Raw genomic sequence first — 17,975 nt, forward strand, 5'->3', positions numbered from 1 at the left:
CTATGGCTATTAATGAAAACTCTTAATGAGGATTTGATGAACAAGTCCTGGAAAATCAAACTTGAAACAAACAAGCTAAAATCTGTGTCAGATCTATTTTTTCTATGCTACAAATTGGGAAATGAAGGCCTCTATAAAGCACTAGGGAATTTAAAACAACAAATCAGATTTGGACTTTTGAAGGGCTTTTGACAAGATATTCAGTTTCCCATAAATAAGAAAAGCTCCATTGTCACAGAAAACTAGGTAGGAACTCAAAAATACAGTGGCTTTTTATTCATACAGGGAAAAAATGGAGCACAGTGTGGTCCCAGGGTCAGGGCTGTTGAATCATCTCAGCTATGATCAGGAAATAGATGGCATTTTTCAAATGACAGATTACTTATATTGTGGAAAAGAAAGGAAATGGTGTGGATGTGCAAAGGGACTTGCAAAGGCTGAGGCTTCTATAAGCTTTGATGGATGAAATTCTGAATTGTCAAATAGAAAGCAAAAGACAAGATATGAGGGAAACTGTCTATCTGTAAGTTATAGGCAACAACTGGACAGCTGTTTTCCAGGGGATTGCACTAAAATCTCTGCCCAGTGGGCCGAGAGGGGAAAAAAAGAGGAAAAAAGAAAAGTGGAATAACATCTCTAATGGAACAGGTCTCAAGAAATTAAATAATGAGATATAAACCACTCCAGTGGCTTCAGCTAGAAAATTCTGTGAAGGCTAAGTTAGAAAAGGATCTGAGTGCTAGATAAGGATAAACTCCTGCCAGGTGAGAGGATGAATGATTTGGGAAAGTTTGCGAGGAGGGAGACGAAGAAACCGGACCTGCAGGAGCGGCAGGAGAGCAAAAGGCGGATCCACCCCCCCTCTAGTGGCCAGTCCCCACCGGCTGCTGCCGAACGCTCCCGAACCACCAGCAGCAGCTTTGGAGCAAGCACGTCCTTTTTATTCCCCTTCAATTTGATGTTGCTTCACCGTAAATTATTATTTTCTATTCCTCATTAAAGTGCCTGCTGCACTCCTGTGCCGTTTCTTGTCATTACTCAGTGCACAAGCTGTTGTGCAGATGGATTTTTATTTTTTTTTCTGCCTGCCTGCAAGAAGAGGATGCCGAGTGTGACAGGGGCCACGCACACCCTGGAATCAGGAACAATCATAAAATTTAAAAAATAACGTTTGGCAGTCACTGTACACGACATCACTGATGCAAAAAAAAAAAAAAGACATTAAAAACAAGGAACAGTTGTACAGAAATGGGAACATGGAACTAATTTGGTACATACATCCCTAAAACTTTTTTGATTAAAAGAGATACTTTTTTAGGAACAGCATCTGGTACAGGGCATATCATGCAATGGAAATGTTTTTTTTTTTTTTTTAATTTCTTACTCATGGACCAGTCACTGAATTTCTGTGTTTCCAACCAACCTGAACACCTGGGGAAACTGAGGCTGGGTGAATCCTTCACATCCCCACATCCTAAACACACTCAGGTTATTCCTGGTCACTTACTCCCTCCTCTGTCTTCTGTAGGACATGGACTAAAACTGGAAGAATCCCCATTTTTACAATTTTTTCTGAATAATTCAATTTAACAGACTGTGGCATTCACATTCCCTGAACATGATTCCTTTGCCCAGGGTTTTCTCCAGGGAAGCTGAAAGGCAGCAAGAGGCTTTAGAGAAAAGGAAAACAATTCTTCTCTCATTTGCTTCTCCTGTGCTGTGCTCATGTGGAATGTGTTTGGAGATTGTTCACCCACAGGTGATTGTTCCATTGCATTCTGCTGGGAGTTGTTTTCACTCTTTGGCCAATCAGGGCCAAGCTGTGTCAGGGCTCTGGAGAGAGTCAGGAGTTTTCATTATTATCTTTTAGCCTTCTGTCAGTATCCTTTCTGTGTTCTTTAGTAAAGTACAGCATTCTTTAATATAATACAGTATGAGAAAGCAATAAATTAGCCTTCTGATAAATGGAGTCAGATGCATCATTCTCTCCCCTCATCAGTGCCTGCATTTACAATACCAGACCATTTTCTGCTGCTGTTCTGTAACCATCTACCCTGGAACACTCTGTGGGCTGAGGAGAGGAGATGCTGAGCTGGGTGCAGAGAGGGGCTGGGAGCAATGAGCAGGAGCTCAGCCCTGTCTCTGGCTGAGGGAACACCAAACACTTTGTCAGAACTGGGTGTTTTGTAAAACTTTCACATTCTACCCTCAAAAAAAGAAGAAGAAAACAAAAGAAACCTGGAGCAGAAGTGAACATCCTTCAGCTGCATCTCTTGCATCCTGCAGCTCATTAATTCCAGTGTACCAGGCTGGGCTTGTAGGGCAGATGAGAAGTCACAAGGAGTTCTATTTGCCTCTTGTAAAAATCTTTCCATCACTTCAATCTTCTCAATACCTGCTTCAAATGCCACCCTCAGCAGTGATTTTTAAGATGCAGCAGGGAAATTTATGCATTTGATAGGGAGAAGTATTAACCCTTTCTAAGGTGATTTGCTAAGAAACTGCCTAGGAATGTATTTTTAATTAAGGCCTGTAAGACCCTATGCACTCTTGTGTGCATTTTAATAATTAAAGCAGGGCTGCTGCCCTTCTGTAAATTATTCTGAAATTACCTTTTGATTATCTGAGATGGTCCCTTTTTGTGTCCTATTATGGCTCAGATGGAGTTCAGAGCATCCTTAATTTCATTTGAATAATTAATTTGTTCGACTGAAACTGGAGAATAAAATCACAAACAAGGCACATTTTGACTTCTCACAGGTTAAATTTGAAGAACAAACCCATGTCTTGACAATGTGAGCTTGTTAAAAATAGCCTGACAACAGATTATTCAGAAGATTTGTACATAGTGATGTAAGCAATTTGCTCTTCCATTACCAAATTAATTCAAGTTTCTGTACATGACAAATATTATTTGCTAAGTCTCTTCTGTGTGTATTCTGTGCTTCCAGAGGATTAAAGATAGAATTTTGTCACTGAAAGAACAGGAAAACAGATTTGCAGATATAGCAATCTTATAAAACCCTGAGCTCAGAAAAAAAACAATGCTACCAAGAAGGAAAAATCATCTCCCAAATTGTCCCAAGTTTCTTCCTACAGAGATTAAAAGGACAATGAGGCACCTCCTACATGACTCTTTTCAACTGCTTGCAGGAACAGGCCAGCTCCCATTCCCTTCCCCTGATTAGGCTCAAGATTATTCCATGCTTGTCTCTTGGTTCCTATATTTGTCATGTTAGGCATTTTGTGCAAGGTGAACACAAGTTATTTTATTCAGAGGTGTGAAAAAATTAAAAAAAAAGAACTGGTCCTTGCTGCATTAGTCAGGTTTCCATCACTACGAAGTAAAGCATCAATTGGGATGAAAACTCTAGAAATCACTTTTTTTTTTTTTTTTTTAATTCTTGCCAACTACATAATTATGCCTCAAATGATTTTGTGCCAGGTGGTTTGGCTAACAGATGGAATGGTATATTTGTTCACTCTTCGTAAACCAAGCTCCTTTCAAAAGCTTATGAGCCAAAAGGATCTAAATTATTGATTGGCAGATATATATGCCTAATAAGTAATTAAACCAGCTACAAATTACAAGTGACTCCTGTGAGCATTTAAAAAAAAAATCATATAGAAAAGATGTGATTTCCAGGAACATTTTTAAATCATGGCAGATAAAAATATTGGTGTGAAATGATGCACTACAGACAAAGAGCTTTGGTAGGAAGCACCTCAGAAATGTCCAAAGCAGGACACTTTGCTTACCAGGGATCCACGGGCTGAGAGAGGGACCTGGGAGAACCTCAGGAGGTTCAGCAAGGCCGAGTGCAGGGTCCTGGCCCAGAATGAGCCAACCCCAGGCACGAACACCAGGCTGAGTGGGCAATGGATGAGAGCAGCCCTGGGAGAAGGAGGTGAGGGTGCTGGGGGATGAGAGCTGCACATGGCCCAGCCCTGAACCCCCCGTGGGCAGCAGGGGAGGGGGATTCTGCCCCATCCCTGATCAGTGAGATCCCACCTGCAGAGCTCCTACAGCCCAGGAATTCCCAACATGAGAAGGATGTGGAGCTGCTGGAGGGAGTCCAGGGGAAGCCATGGAGATCCTCCAAGGGCTGGAGCCCCTCTGCTCTGGAGCCAGGCTGGGAGAGCTGGGAATGCTCACTTGGAGAAGAAAAGGCTCCGTGGAGACCACAGAACCCCTTCCAGGGCCTAAAGGGGCTCCAGGAGAGCTGGGGAGGGACTTGGGACAAGGGATGGAGGGACAAGACACAGGGAATGGCTTCCCACTGACAGAGAACAAGGATGGATGGGATATTGGGAAGGAATTGTCCCCTGTGAGGGTGAGGAGCCCTGGCACAGGGTGCCCAGAGAAGCTGTGGCTGTCCCTGGATCCCTGGAAGTGTCCAAGGCCAGATTGGATGGGGCTTGGAGCAGCCTGGGCTAGTGGAAGGTGTCCCTGCCCACAGACAGAGCTGGAAAAAGATGGCCTTTAAGGTCCCTTCCAACCCAAACCATTCTGTGGTTCCACGACAGGATTAAAAGTTGTGCCTGTAAGACTGTTTTTCACAATCCCAAACATTACCAAAGGCTTACTTCACCAACTGGAGCTTGTGAGCAGATCTAACAAATGCAGTCAGGTTCTCAAGACTCTCCCAGACAACACATCCTCAATATCACCCCCACTCTGGAGGGAGAAATTAAACTGAGACCAAACCATGAGGTAATCATTGCTTTATCCATCCTGCATTGGGAGTTATCTGGGGCTCATTCATTTCTTGCCTGCACATCCCAGAAGGAAATCCAAAAACCTTTGCTATGCATGGAATGGCCAGGAGTCCAATTCATCAGGAGGTGTCCCAAGGATTGGGAATGTGCTCAACCCACAGAAAAGGCACAGAGTAAATCCAGCCTGGCTGGAAGGTGCTGCACTTGGAGCACACGTGCTGATCAACTGTGCTGAGGAGGCACAGCAGGCATTTGAAGAACAGCACGTGTCAGCAGGTATTTTCAAGCTGGAAACAGCCTGGATTGTCTCCTCCTGTGCCCATCAGCTGGGCTGTAAAGGTGCAAGAACTCTGGGATAGAGCTGACCCTGTCCCATTAAACATTTCCCTAAAGATCTGCAAACATCACTGATTTCCCAGCCTGTGTAAGGATCCTCATCATGATCCCACCGAGCTGAGGGCAACAACAGATCCATTTCCCACCCAACCCTCCCATGGGAAAATAGCAATTAATTTAAAAAAACAAAATATGAGAAAAGCTTTTTGTCATAGTATATTAATATCTGTACTACTGCTACCACAGAGCTGTGCCAGAAACATTGATTTAACAGGCACTGCAAAGCAATTACCATGCAAATAATATTAGCCAGCAATTTATTATTTTTTTAGTGAAGTCCTTGTTTTGGCTAGCAGACCACAGTAACAGATTCCAATAAAACTGGGTAATTGAAAGAAATTGCAAGTGTCTAAATAGCTGTGACACCAAACATATGAAGCAGCAGTTCTCAGCCTGGCCTATTGGTCTGCTTGTGGTTTCAAATATGGACAACCTGGGGAGCCAACAAAGGAACAGCCTACACAGCAAAAAGAGAGCACTGAAGCAACCAGAAGGAAAGATGGTGAGGAAAACTCTCTTCATAGTGATACTGGCAAGGAGGACAATGGAGAATAATGCAGAGGGCTTTAAGCCTCCTAGAGAACAGCATTTCCACCTCAAATCCTTCCTTTTCCCCTGGTTTTCTTCATATGAAACATTTTTTTTTAGAGAAAAATCTATATTTTTTTAAAGCAATATATGCTCATCTATTTATAGCACAGGTTGGAGAGTTGCTTAGATTAACTGAAATGTTAATGTCCATGTTCAGCTTCAGAAGTTGCCCATTGATCCTTTTGCCTTGGATTGATCAGAGCAATAGGATTTTTACCTAAATCACTTTTGTGTTCTTCCTGGGACTACCAGAAAACAAAAAAAGTTACTCAGCTCACACCAGAGTGCTGTGACATTCACAAAATTAAGGAAACTTCACATTGCAAGACCTAAAATATTTAATTCCCATACAAAAGAGATACTGACAGCTGTGTACTTTGAGACATAATAAGATGGCTAACAATTAAATGATGCCTCCTAGGAAATCTGGGACAGGAAAACATGTCACAGTCAAGTCTGTCATCCCTGGAAAGACCTTTGGAGATCATCATATATGCATGCACTTTCTGAGCAGGGCCAGCAGAAGCCAGAAAGGTCACTGGAAAGCTGATAGAAAATGCCAACAGCAAAATAGATGAACAATTTTTACAAAAAAACTTTCAGACTGTTTGAGACAGCAAAAAGCTGATCATATTTTCAGCACTCAGTTCACTACAGGACTGAATCAAGAAGCAGGGGAAGGGTAATAGGAAGATCCTGTGCTGTGTAAAGCAGGTTTATGTACAAACTCAGCCTGTTACTGAATCCATCCTAATGTAAGTGAACAAACATAAAAGTGTCATAAAGCACATGCCTTCTTTGAAATAAATACCAGTCTCCTAATGTCTTTATATCTCTAATAATCTTAATGACATAATTAGTATTAATCTCTTAATTATGTTAATCTTATCTTACAAGGATACCTATGCTGGCATGATAACTGAATTAATACTTCAGCATTTTACAGTCAAAATCTGCCTCATTTCCTCAACAGTTCTTCAGGCAGAATGGCAGCTGACATGACAAAATCAGGCAGAACACATTTGGCATTTGCCACAAACCTATATCAAGATGCACAGTCTTGACTCTGTAGCTTTGCCAGGGAGTAGGAGGATCCACAGGCAAGGATCCCAGTTTTAGACACCCGAGTTTTAAATACAGTAGAGGTGGGTAATAAAGCACCAACTCTCCACACCTGAATTCAGTGCTGAGTGTCAAAGCTTGCATGGATTTTCACAAACAGGTGGCTCACAGTGCTGGGCTGATTCTGTCACTGCTGTTTCAGATGTGACACTTTTTGGCAGAGCACAACCCCAGGGTCACTGAGGAGAAGGTGCCACTGGCATTGCTGTTCCCATCTAAGTGACCAGTGGGATGTCTCCCAATCCAAACATGGATCAAGTGCAGGTTTTTCCCATGGATTGGAGGTTGGCCTAGAACTGCTGTGGCAATACAGTCTAAAACCACAAAATCTGTGGGAGAGTTGATTTCACCCCTCACCACGGAAGCCCTGGAGGAAGCCAAGCTAATTGAGCATAAATTGCAATCTTCCCATTCCATGTAGGCTTTCACAGCCAAAAGGTTATTTCTAGACCTGTCCTAGGTGTAGAAGTTGGTAGCTCAGCTCAGTTAATTTCCAAGTCTGAGTTTACCACAGGAATCTAGAAGACTGACAAGGACACCAGGATCACAGAGAAACCAGAACCTCTTTGGGTATGGAGCTTTTCCCTTTGCCTCATTCCACAGATGGGAGCTCAGCATGGCTGATGCTGATTAAACTGGAGCACGTCTGGAGAGATCTGGAGACAGATTTTTATTTTTTTTTTTTTCCCCCAGACACATCACTCCATCAAGGGCTTGGCTAAATCTCACACCAATCTCTAATTCTCAGCTATCAGTGCAGTGCTCCTCAATAACCTTGTTGCCTTCTTTCACTGTCAAGGGCTACCCTGGTTTATTAGACAGTTAATAAAAGACAAACACTGGTGATTAGACCATTTCTTTAGAACTCTGTGAAAAAGGTTAGAGATGTGAAACATATCAATGCTATCAGAGAAGAAAAAAAATTGTTTTACTTCTGCCATGGTAACTAAGAGACGTGATTCTCAGATCACAGTCTGGTTCATCCAGAAGGTTTCTACTCCTCTAGTGGTGTTACAGCCTTCATTTTTTCTGGAAGTTTCTGCTAAATTTGTGTATTCAGCTGGCTGACTTCAGATTTTTCAAAGATAAGTGAAGATTCTCCAGAATTCTGCTGGCAAGGGAGTATCAGCTCCCCCCAGATATCTGGAGGATTCTTGGGAGTGTGAAGCCAGGGCTCTGGACACATTTCCTTGCCTGGATAGAAAATGAGTGGTCCCACATTTCAGAGTCCAGAAGGACCAGTCTTTGGCCACACAAGGACACACCCCACCAGAGAGGAGAGCAGCCTGCTGAACGTGACTTTGAACAGCTCCTTCCAGAAGCAGCCATAATTTCAGCAGTAAATTCCACTAAAATAACTGAAATCACCTCCAGCAAGGTCCTTCAGCTCTGACTGATTGTGCAATACAAGTTTCCCTAGCAAGGCTCACCAACTGTTGCACTCCACATTCACACCCCACTTCAGAGACATTTCTTTAGGTAGGTGATGTCTGTTGAAAATAGAGATTTGCCCAATGTCAGAAAAAAGAACTCCTTGTAATAAGGTAGTGCCACCAGCATATCAAATGGCTGAATTAGAGCTAATTTAATACTTTCAATCTAGGCTGGTATCACCAGCCCCTAGAACTGCCTCAGATGATATTCACAGGATCAGAAACTCTATTCCAGACAAGAGTGGCTCTGAAAAACAATACAAGATTTTCAAGTCTTTCTTAAGGGAAACTGTTCAATCATCTTCTATGTGGAGTAAGATAAGAAGCAATCAGCTCAATTTGAAATAAAAGAGATTTGTATTCCATATTAGAAAGCATTTGCTAACTGTAAATATAGTTCAGCAGAGAAGATGAAGAATGTTCTGTTTGTGCCCAGAATTTCAGCATTTTAATCCTTTATTGCAACTGAACTGAATTAAGGCTCTTCCAAATAACTGTCAGTATTATATGACTTTTTAGGAACTGGAACATTTTGCATTCTACTACAAAAAATTAAGACCTTCTTCACTTATGTCATCTCATAATATTTTCTTAATGTAAAGAAACCTACACACACAAATATTTAAGTGAAATATATATGTGCATGCACGTGTATTCACAAGTTTCTGACAGCACACAAACTGGCACGTAATTCAATTATTAAATTGAATTAAGGGAATTTTCAGGGAACATCTTACCTTGACAATAAAGCTAAAGGTGTGTAGAAATCCCTGTGCTGGGATTCTGAGGGGTAAAATTCCTCAGTGGCCACCAGCCCCCAGCAGGTCTGTGGGCAGCTCTAGGGAAAAACTCAGAGCAAGGTTTGATGGAAGAGTTGGTGTCACTCAGAGGGGCACAAACTCACATTTTTCCTTGGAAGTGCATCCATATATTGTCACTTATTCACCTTGGATAGACTGAACACTGCTGCTCTTCAAAGGAATGGGAATTCCTGTTGATTGACAGCACAGACAGACCATTGCTCAGTGATTTTGAAAATAAAGTGTAATTGGAGACTGAAACAAGGACATGCTGTCAGCTTTATTCTATTTCCTTGTTTTATATGTAACATAAAGGTAGAGTAGGACAGAGCTTTAAATCCCTGGGTTTATTTTATTAAGCTCCTAGTTTATAAATGGGACTATTTCTGATCTCTGCTTTTTTCAGTTGCTTTCATTCCAAGATTTTTTGTTATTTCAGTTTAAAAAAGGAAGATTGCCAGAAGAAAGAATGGGCATCACTTACTCAGATCGTTCATATTCAGAGCAGGACTGAAATTTGAACAATTCCAAATGGGTTTGACAGTGGGGATAAGGAACAGCATAATTCAGCAATGTCTTTATAATTTCATTTCTAAAATATTGCATACAAGTCTATTAAACATTGTTATTCAGAAGCTAAAATGACAGAATAAAATAATAGAAAGCATTTTAAGAATCTATTTAGCTTACTTGCCTGCAAAAAGTCAAAATCAATTGTATCATTCTTGACAAATGTGGCTATTATCAGCACCCGCCACTGATAAGGATTTTGCAGCAACCTCGGGCAAATCCTTCTGTGCTGTATTCTCATTACTCCTATTACACTGTCCTTAATTCTAATCTAAACCTTTCCTGCTGCAATGTTATTCCAGAACTATTTCTCCCATCCAGTTGCAAAATGAAACCTGTTTATTCTATTCCACTTTGCAGAAGCATTTTTTGTCGTCCAGGACCTGGAGGAAAAATGGGTTCAATTTTCACTTCTCCAGACAAAACACCAGTTCACTCCATCTCCTCTCATAGATCTGATTTTTTCTATGTCTTTGATCATTATTTTTATGTTCCTTTTCAATCAGACTCTCTCTCTCTTGAAGTCTGTACCCCAAATTGACACAGCATTCAGCAGTGCTCTTCCAGTGTGCTGGGGTGATAGAACTTGCCTAGAATATCTCAGAAAATCTGGCTGGCCTAGGAACAGGTCATGGTGCACTGTAACTCCCTGATATCTTTCCCAAAGAACCCCTGCATGCTAGATTTGTTGTCCATTTTTATAAAATCCATGTTTTGGTAGGTAAAAAAATAAGGGAAGAAGATGAAGGTAAGATATTTAGGATGACAAGAGGGCTGGAGCACCTCTGCTATGAGCAGGACTCACCTGGAGAAGAGAATATTCCAGGGAGAGCTCAGAGCCCTTCCAGGGCCTGAAGAGGCTCCAGGAGAGCTGGAGAGGGGCTGGGGACAAGGGATGAAGGGACAGGACACAGGGAATGGCTTCCCACTGCCACAGGGTGGGTTTATTTGGTATATTGGGGAGAAATTCTTCCCTGTGAGGGTGGGGAGGCTGTGGCAGAGTTTTCCCAGAGAAGCTGTGGGTGCCCCTGGATCCCTGGAAGTGTCCAAGGCCAGGGTGGACAGGACTGGGCTACTGGAAGGTGTCCCTGCCTATGGCAGGGGTTGGAATGAGATGAGCTTTGTGATCCTTTGAGCTCAAACCAGATAATTCTGTGATTTTATGATTTCGCTTTCTTATGAGTAAATATTGAAGCTCTGCATATCCCCATTTACTAGTAATTAAATATTTTATTTTTTTTTCTCACTGTAGTCTGAGTTTTGTTTAAAATCTCAGTTGCATTCATAAAATTCAGTTCTGGCAACACTGTGTACAGATGAAACCACATTCTTTTAAGGCACCACTTTTCTTTGGGTGAAGCAGCTCATTCATCTAAATTGATCACACATAAATACATTTGCACTAGCAGAGCTTTTAATTTATATGCCTATTTCAGCCAGGCACTTATCCAGGAATATCCTTACCCAGAAATACTGGCTTTTAAAGTGACCTTAACTGTGAATAAGCCATTAAATATAAAATAATAAGTCCTTCCTCTCACAACCTGCAGTCTGGAAACTGCACCATATTGGAAAACACTTTTAGGAATTATTTGAAGGAAATTTTATTTCAGAAAATATTTTACCCATCAGAACAATTATATACTGGGCAAGACACTACTAAGCAATAGTATTTTATAAGTGCATTGAGGAGATTTTTTTGTCATTTGAAGTGGTTTCATTTTCTTCTCCCTCCCAGGGAATGGCAGCTCTCCTGACAGTGCTGCAGTGCTTCCTCTGGATGTGGCCCAAGTAAGCTGACATTTGAGAGACATCACAGAGGTGACAGGAACTATATTAACTTTCATGAAAAGCCAAAGCTGACTTCAAACAAAATCAATCATTCAGTATTGTGTAAAACAGGGTTAAATTACATCCCAAATATTATTTAAGCTCTGATCTTTGTTGTAGATTTTCATTAAACATTTTTAATAAAAATAAATACAACAAAAGACATATCAGGAAGAATGCTTTAATGAGAATAAGAATATTCAGATGGGAGATGTGAAAGCTGAAGCTCTGTAATGCCCTGATTCAAAGGTCACTGAGGCAAACAGAGACTTCACATATCACAAAATCACAGAGGGGTTTGGGTTGGAAGGGACCACAGAGCCCATGTCATTCCCACCCCTGCCATGTGCAGGGACACCTTCCACTGTCCCAGGTTGCTCCAAGCCCCATCTCAGCCTGGCCTTGGACACTTCCAGGGATTCAGGGGCAGCCACAGCTTCTCTGGGCACCCTGTGCCAGGGCTTGCCCACCCTCACAGGGAAAAATTTCTCTCCAGTGTCCCATCTATCCCTGCTCTCTGGCAGTGGGAAGCCATTCCCTGTGTCCTGTCCCTCCATGCCTTGTCCCCAGTCCCTCTGCAGCTCTCCTGGAGCCCCTTCAGGCCCTGGAAGGGGCTCTGAGCTCTCCCTGGAGCCTTCTCCAGGTGAGCATTCCCAGCTCTCCCAGCCTGGCTCCAGAGGAGATTTGCTGTAGACCTGATATTCACCAGCCAAGGACCAGCCCCAAGTTATCAATGCACACAAAGGTATCCCACACAAACTCCTGATTTGTATCACCAATCCCCTGTGGTTTTCTTTCCCCTCTGCCTTAAACAGCTCTGTGCTTTGGGCTGCTCTTTCTTATGCACCTTCCTATGCAAACAGCTTCTTCCTCCACACCTTTCTTGCCTGAATATTTTTTTTCCCATCCTATCCTGTCTGTTTGCACACCTGGCACCAGCATCTCTTCCTTGTCTTCCTCTCTCTCAGCTCCAACTTTATCCCCTTCCACGTTTTCACAAGCAAAAACATTTTCATGGCACCAGTCCAGAAAGGGTCTCTCAATATTTATGGCCTGTGGCTACAGACCTGAATTTATGATTAATTTCTCCATATCTAGCCACATCCTCGAATTTTTTTTTTTATCTATTACAAGTCTTTTTCTTCTCTTTTTGCTAATTTCATGCACACATTTCCTGCAAGTGCATTGCATCCTCAAGGCTCACTTTTACTCAAAGCACATATTAAGCTAGAATGCCTTACAAATATACTGAATTTCTAAGTATAGCTGTAATATCAGGTTTTCAGACATTTACTCCAGTTTCTGCTTGGGCTGTAATCTCTCTGGGACATGCTTTGTGTCTTCATTTGCATTCTGAATGTAACATTTCATAAATTATTTTTTTAAATGTGAATTTTGTTGTGTTGTCACTTGTGACTTTAGCATTAAAGCTGTATCCCAGTTAGTATTTGGAGAAGTTTGGTCTTTAAGAGGTTTCTGTTCAGTCCTAATCCAGGAAAAAATTGCTTGGATTGAATGAAATCTCTGACTAAACCCAGACTGACGTAATACTTCGATCTGTGAACACTGGAACTTTTCCATGACATAAATGAATCCAGAGAAAAATCTAGAGACATTTTATTAACAAGAACATTTATATATATGTATGTAGATGGTTTAATGCTAAAGATTATCTGATTGGAGATACTTTTTTTGCACATGTGTGTGAGTAACCACAGCCTGGTATGTCCTGAGCTTTACTATTTTCCCATTACATTTATTCCCAAAAATTATTCTCATGTGGGAGCAGGCAGACATGCTGATTAGAACACATTAACAACTTTATTTGGTATATTCAGGCTTAAATATTTGTTTTTATGAACATTCTTTTTTAACTGTCTCATTTTCAGACTTCAGAGCAAGGAGTGCCAAGAGTTTGAATCCAATCAATTTCTCTGTGAGTCCACATGAGTAATTTGGATAAACCATCCTTGTATTTCACATGGACACTCCAGGGCTGTTAAAAGCAGCAGTTCATCTCTCCATTCCAATGCAATCTCCAGCTGAATTAATGAATTCACTGCCTGGCCTTGAATCTTTAGTCTTTGATTTAGCACAGGCAGGGTAAGTCCTATAAATAATCTCCCCCTGGCACCTCTCTCTCTCCCCCCAAATATAAGTGTATATATAAGATTATAAATGCTGTATAAATATATATATGGATATGTATATTTATGCTGACTGATATTTCTGTTCCAGCCATGCTACCACTATCAGTGAGATAAGACTAATCCTAAGAATTTCTTGAATTTCTTGTATTACATTTACAATAATTTAATATCATCAAGTAGTTAATACTTATCAGCATCTTCTGGAGCTCTTAGACCTAATTTTAACAGCAGAGAGTGTGCCCACCCTGCTAAAAATACAGATGCAGTGAAGAGAGAGAGCCTTTAGGAGAAAAAATGTTTCTATTATAAGGACAGAAGCAAAATACTTCCTTTAGTCCCTCATTAGTTCTCTATTTTAATGTAACTGCTGCTGTTGTTTTGCCTTTAGCAAGCACAGAGCCTTGGTGAAGGCCCAGCAGTGATCCCCAGTCAGGAGTGGCAAAGATCCCAAAGAGATTTCAGCCCTATCAGATAATAATGCTGCTGCTGAAAGCCCCTTCATTGGGATCTTTACATGGCTCTGCTAAAATATTTTTCTTTCTGACTTGCCAGCAGCCAAACTAACAAGACTTCAGTGACAAATGATCTGTGCAACCCTCCAGAAAGGAATCCCAACTTGGTTTTTAGGAGTGTTTCCATTTTCATGTCTGAACGACCAGACAAAGACACATCACCTTTCAAGGAAAGTGAATGCAATCTCCAAGTTTGGAGAAGCATCTCAAAAATATCATTTCACCACAGAGTTTTTGTCTTGTTGTTTGGTGGATTTTGGGAAAAGAAGAAGGTATACACAGAATACAGTAAAAATCTGATCTACAGAAAGATTGCCTTACATTCCTGAGAGGCTATTTCCCTAATTAAGCAGAACAAACTAATTATGCATGCTTTTACCTTTCAGAGATGAAGTCTGGAAAAGCCAGGTATCTCCTCAGATTTTAGTGTCATTAGTGAGTTTGTGCAATGACAGAGTCAGAGAACAGGTGTAGCTGGGACTACTGGAGGCTATTTAATATTTCCCTTTCTCTGTGTCATTGTGTCATGACCCTGTACCAGCTGAAAGACTTTTTTTTTTTTTTTTTAAATCTCAGACTTTTAAACAAAGTGAGTTTTGTTCTATTGCCAAGTTTATCCTCAAAATGGTGAAGCTTTATTTGGTAAGAGATGCCCTCTTGTAAGGAAGTCTTGACTAAAGGAGTTCATTTTCACAAATGGATAAAAACTCAAACCAGGAGACATCTTCAAAGTCATCTTGTTCTTATAAAGCTCTCAGAGAAGGCAACAATATCTCACTGACTTAAGCATCAGATCTACTTCTTCCAGTACAAAGACATTATTTTATTTAAAAGCAAACTGGTCAAGGGACTTTTACTGGTTATGTTCACTGAGCTGGAGTAAGTCCATGTTTGTCTTGACCCTCTTGGTCAAGACATTGTGGATTTTCAGCTTTAATCCTCCTTGTATTCATTTCAATCTCTCCCAAACCACTGGAACTAAGAGTTACATAATCAGCTTCAACTATTTCTCTTTTTTTTTTCCCCATATCCATGCTTTTCAAACACCTACATACATATCACATCCTCCTGAGTTGCTCCAGATCCAATGTTTGAACTAATTCTTCATGACAGGATGTCAATGTCGAGCATTATTGAGCCTTAAACAGAGGCAGTGATTGCCAAATGTAATATTCCAGCATCTTCCTGAGCACAATGCTGAAAGCTGATTGAAGGGAGGGGCTGTTTCAGCTGCACTTACCTACTTTTCCAAAAATAGCTTTTTAACCTCTTTTTTCTATAACATTGCTTTCTGTTTCTTGGCTCTGAAGGGTGAAAGAGTTCATTGCTCTGAGGGCTCATATGAGAATTATGTTCAATTTTCATCACTGGAGCAGAAAAAGCTGTGAAGCCAAGGCACAGCAAAGACACTCTTGACAAATAATGTGTGGTCTGCTCTCCTTTCCTTTCACAATGTAATGGGAATGAGACTATGGTGCAGCTCAAAGGAAATTTTCATGGGCTCTTGAAAAATAAATACAAAATTGTCTTTAAATTTTGAATCAAAAATACTTTAACAACCAGTGGTAAGGTGGGTGACTCATAAAGAGATGGTATTGCACAGGCAGGGAAACAAAAATGTGAAGAAAAGTGGAATTACTTTTTTTTTTAATTACTGTAATATATTGCTAAATCATCTTTATATACATGCATCTTAAGAAAATAATGACAAAAATTCAAGCCAGGCCACAGAAGTGGAAATCTGGAATAATTAATACTCTTTTTGACAACTGTGAAATTCCTGTTTTCAGTTTATAATTCAGCTGAGCTGATGACAGATTTCTCCTCATCATCACTGATTTATGAGCTCATCTTGTCAACTTTTCCCCCCTTCCCACACTATGTACACAAGCTGAGGTGGTTTTTAATCCTCAGAACAAAGGACAGCATTTCAAGAAAAACCATCGAATTGTGCAGATCCATAACTGCCTTTTGAAATTAAGCAGATTTTGTCAGGATGGCACAGCTCAAGTACTCTGAGGAAAGGACATAAACAGAAAGCAAGCTAGAAGACCAACATATGATCACAGTCTGAATGTCTCAAACATCTTCTCTTTTTTCCAGGGTTTTGGATTTTAGTTCGGTTTTTAGCTTTTTTAAAATTTATTTAATTTATTGGCTATTAGATGGAACCTGATAATTTGCTCATATTCTACTTTAATAGAAGGACTTTCATGAGAAGCAAGTGAGTTGTTGGATCATTAATTAGCACACTGCTACTAAGAATATGATTAATAAGATGAGCAATAATTCATCTAACATTGATATCATCCAAAGAGGAGAAATGCTCAATGAGTATCTATGAAACATTAGCTGATAATGGAATATTTCCCATTCCAGAGTTAAGGAGAAGATATTAAAGAGTAAATCCAATAGATTTGAATCAGAATCTTTTATTGGTTTGTGTTAGAGAATATTAACAGATCTAGTTGGTCAGTGCTCTGGGCTGGAAGGGGAAAAAGTACTCAAAGAAAAATGGCCATAAAAATGCATTTCAGAAGTCAAACCAAACAAAAGGGGACAAGGAGATTTTCTAATATAGTTATTTTGGGGCTGGGATTTTTACAACTTTTCATTTTAGTCAGAGAAACCTCACTGAGTAAACATACATTTCAAAAATCCCAGCATTTAAAACTTATCACCGAGTTCTTCTTGTCTGTCCTTCCCCTTTTACAACTGCAATCATCTTTTTGACCTCACCCTCCAATTCCAAGGATAAGGCTTGGAAGACAAGAGTGTAGCCATGCAAGGATGGTACTTTTATTATCAGGTAGTCTGTCCTTGTATGGAGCTGCAGAACAGGCAGGTAAGAGAGCCTGGCTGATTCTCCTGATTAGCTGAATAATCAGGCAGTTGTTTCTCCAAATGACCTTGCCTGGTATGATACAGTTTATTATTATCAGCTTCCTTACACTGCCTGCTCTCTAAATACTCCTCTCTCTATTGTAATCTCTTCCTTGACTCAGGAGAATATATTTTCTCCTTTACTCTTCTTCCACTGAAATTGTCAACATCTCTCACGGCGCTTCCTCTTTGACCTCTTGGATCAAGGTAATTGAATGCTTATCTCTTGTTTTTAAATGTTACCATTTAAAGTTTCATTTCAGGAATATTTCATACCACATATGATACAGACAAGTTTCTGTAACCCTGCCAGAAAAGGAAATTTCTACAGAAACACCAGGGTCAGTTAATGTTTCCAGTTCACTCATCAAACATCACATTAATTCATTCAGCCTGAAATTTATACAGGAATTTGTTAATTGTATTCAGGGGTCAAGCTCTACAAAAACCTTGTAGGAAGGATATTGTGTAAGAGTTTCTGGGATACATGCTCCAACTACATTTGCAAGAAAAAGGGTATTTAATTTCAAAAACTACCAGGTCCATCACTTGCATGTGCTTCTTTTTGCTCTTAGTCCTACAGAGACAATTCAGTTTAGTTGTCTCAAATGCTAGGAAAAAAAAAAAAATAAATGAGTGCAAGTAGTTTTGTTGATGTAAGTTATGGAGCTAGTTTAGAAAAAACACAGAATGTCAGTGAAGGGAACTATTTTTATCACAGTCTATTGTTTAACAACCCTTCACCTTCAACAAATTTAGTGCACCTATAAAATGCAAGGCAGCTGCAGGGGATGAACCAGCAGTTTAAAAATATTAAAGAGCCAAAAATTATCCAAACCCTGATCCACTGATATTGCAGGGAAGTGAAGTGTATATAGAGTTTTAAAAAAAAGTTGTCAGAGTATTAAAATTAGACAATTTTAGGATGCAATTAAAGCAATTACTAAAATTAGGAGAGGGAGTGACTGT

General features: G+C 40.3%; 1 protein-coding gene across 4 annotated transcripts in view; it reads right to left on the minus strand.

Moving 5' to 3' along the window:
* CTNNA2 (catenin alpha 2) overlaps window positions 1–17,975 on the minus strand; it is a 469,832-nt gene that overhangs the window by 169,891 nt on the left and 281,966 nt on the right. Inside the window, exon 1 of one of the 4 annotated variants that reach the window (XM_059845432.1) lies at window positions 14,503–14,615. The exons of 2 other annotated variants lie outside the window; for them this stretch is intronic. Coding sequence is in view for 1 of the 2 variants with exons in the window: in XM_059845431.1 (XP_059701414.1) it covers window positions 9,166–9,189 (24 nt within the window). In the remaining variant the exon portion in view is untranslated. Of the gene's footprint in view, window positions 1–9,165; window positions 9,232–14,502; window positions 14,616–17,975 lie in introns of those variants that run through there. One more of the 4 variants, XM_059845431.1, reaches the window with a different exon arrangement.

Source organism: Haemorhous mexicanus, chromosome 4 (assembly GCF_027477595.1).
Source record: "Haemorhous mexicanus isolate bHaeMex1 chromosome 4, bHaeMex1.pri, whole genome shotgun sequence".
In the NCBI taxonomy this organism is placed as follows: Eukaryota; Metazoa; Chordata; class Aves; order Passeriformes; family Fringillidae; genus Haemorhous; species Haemorhous mexicanus.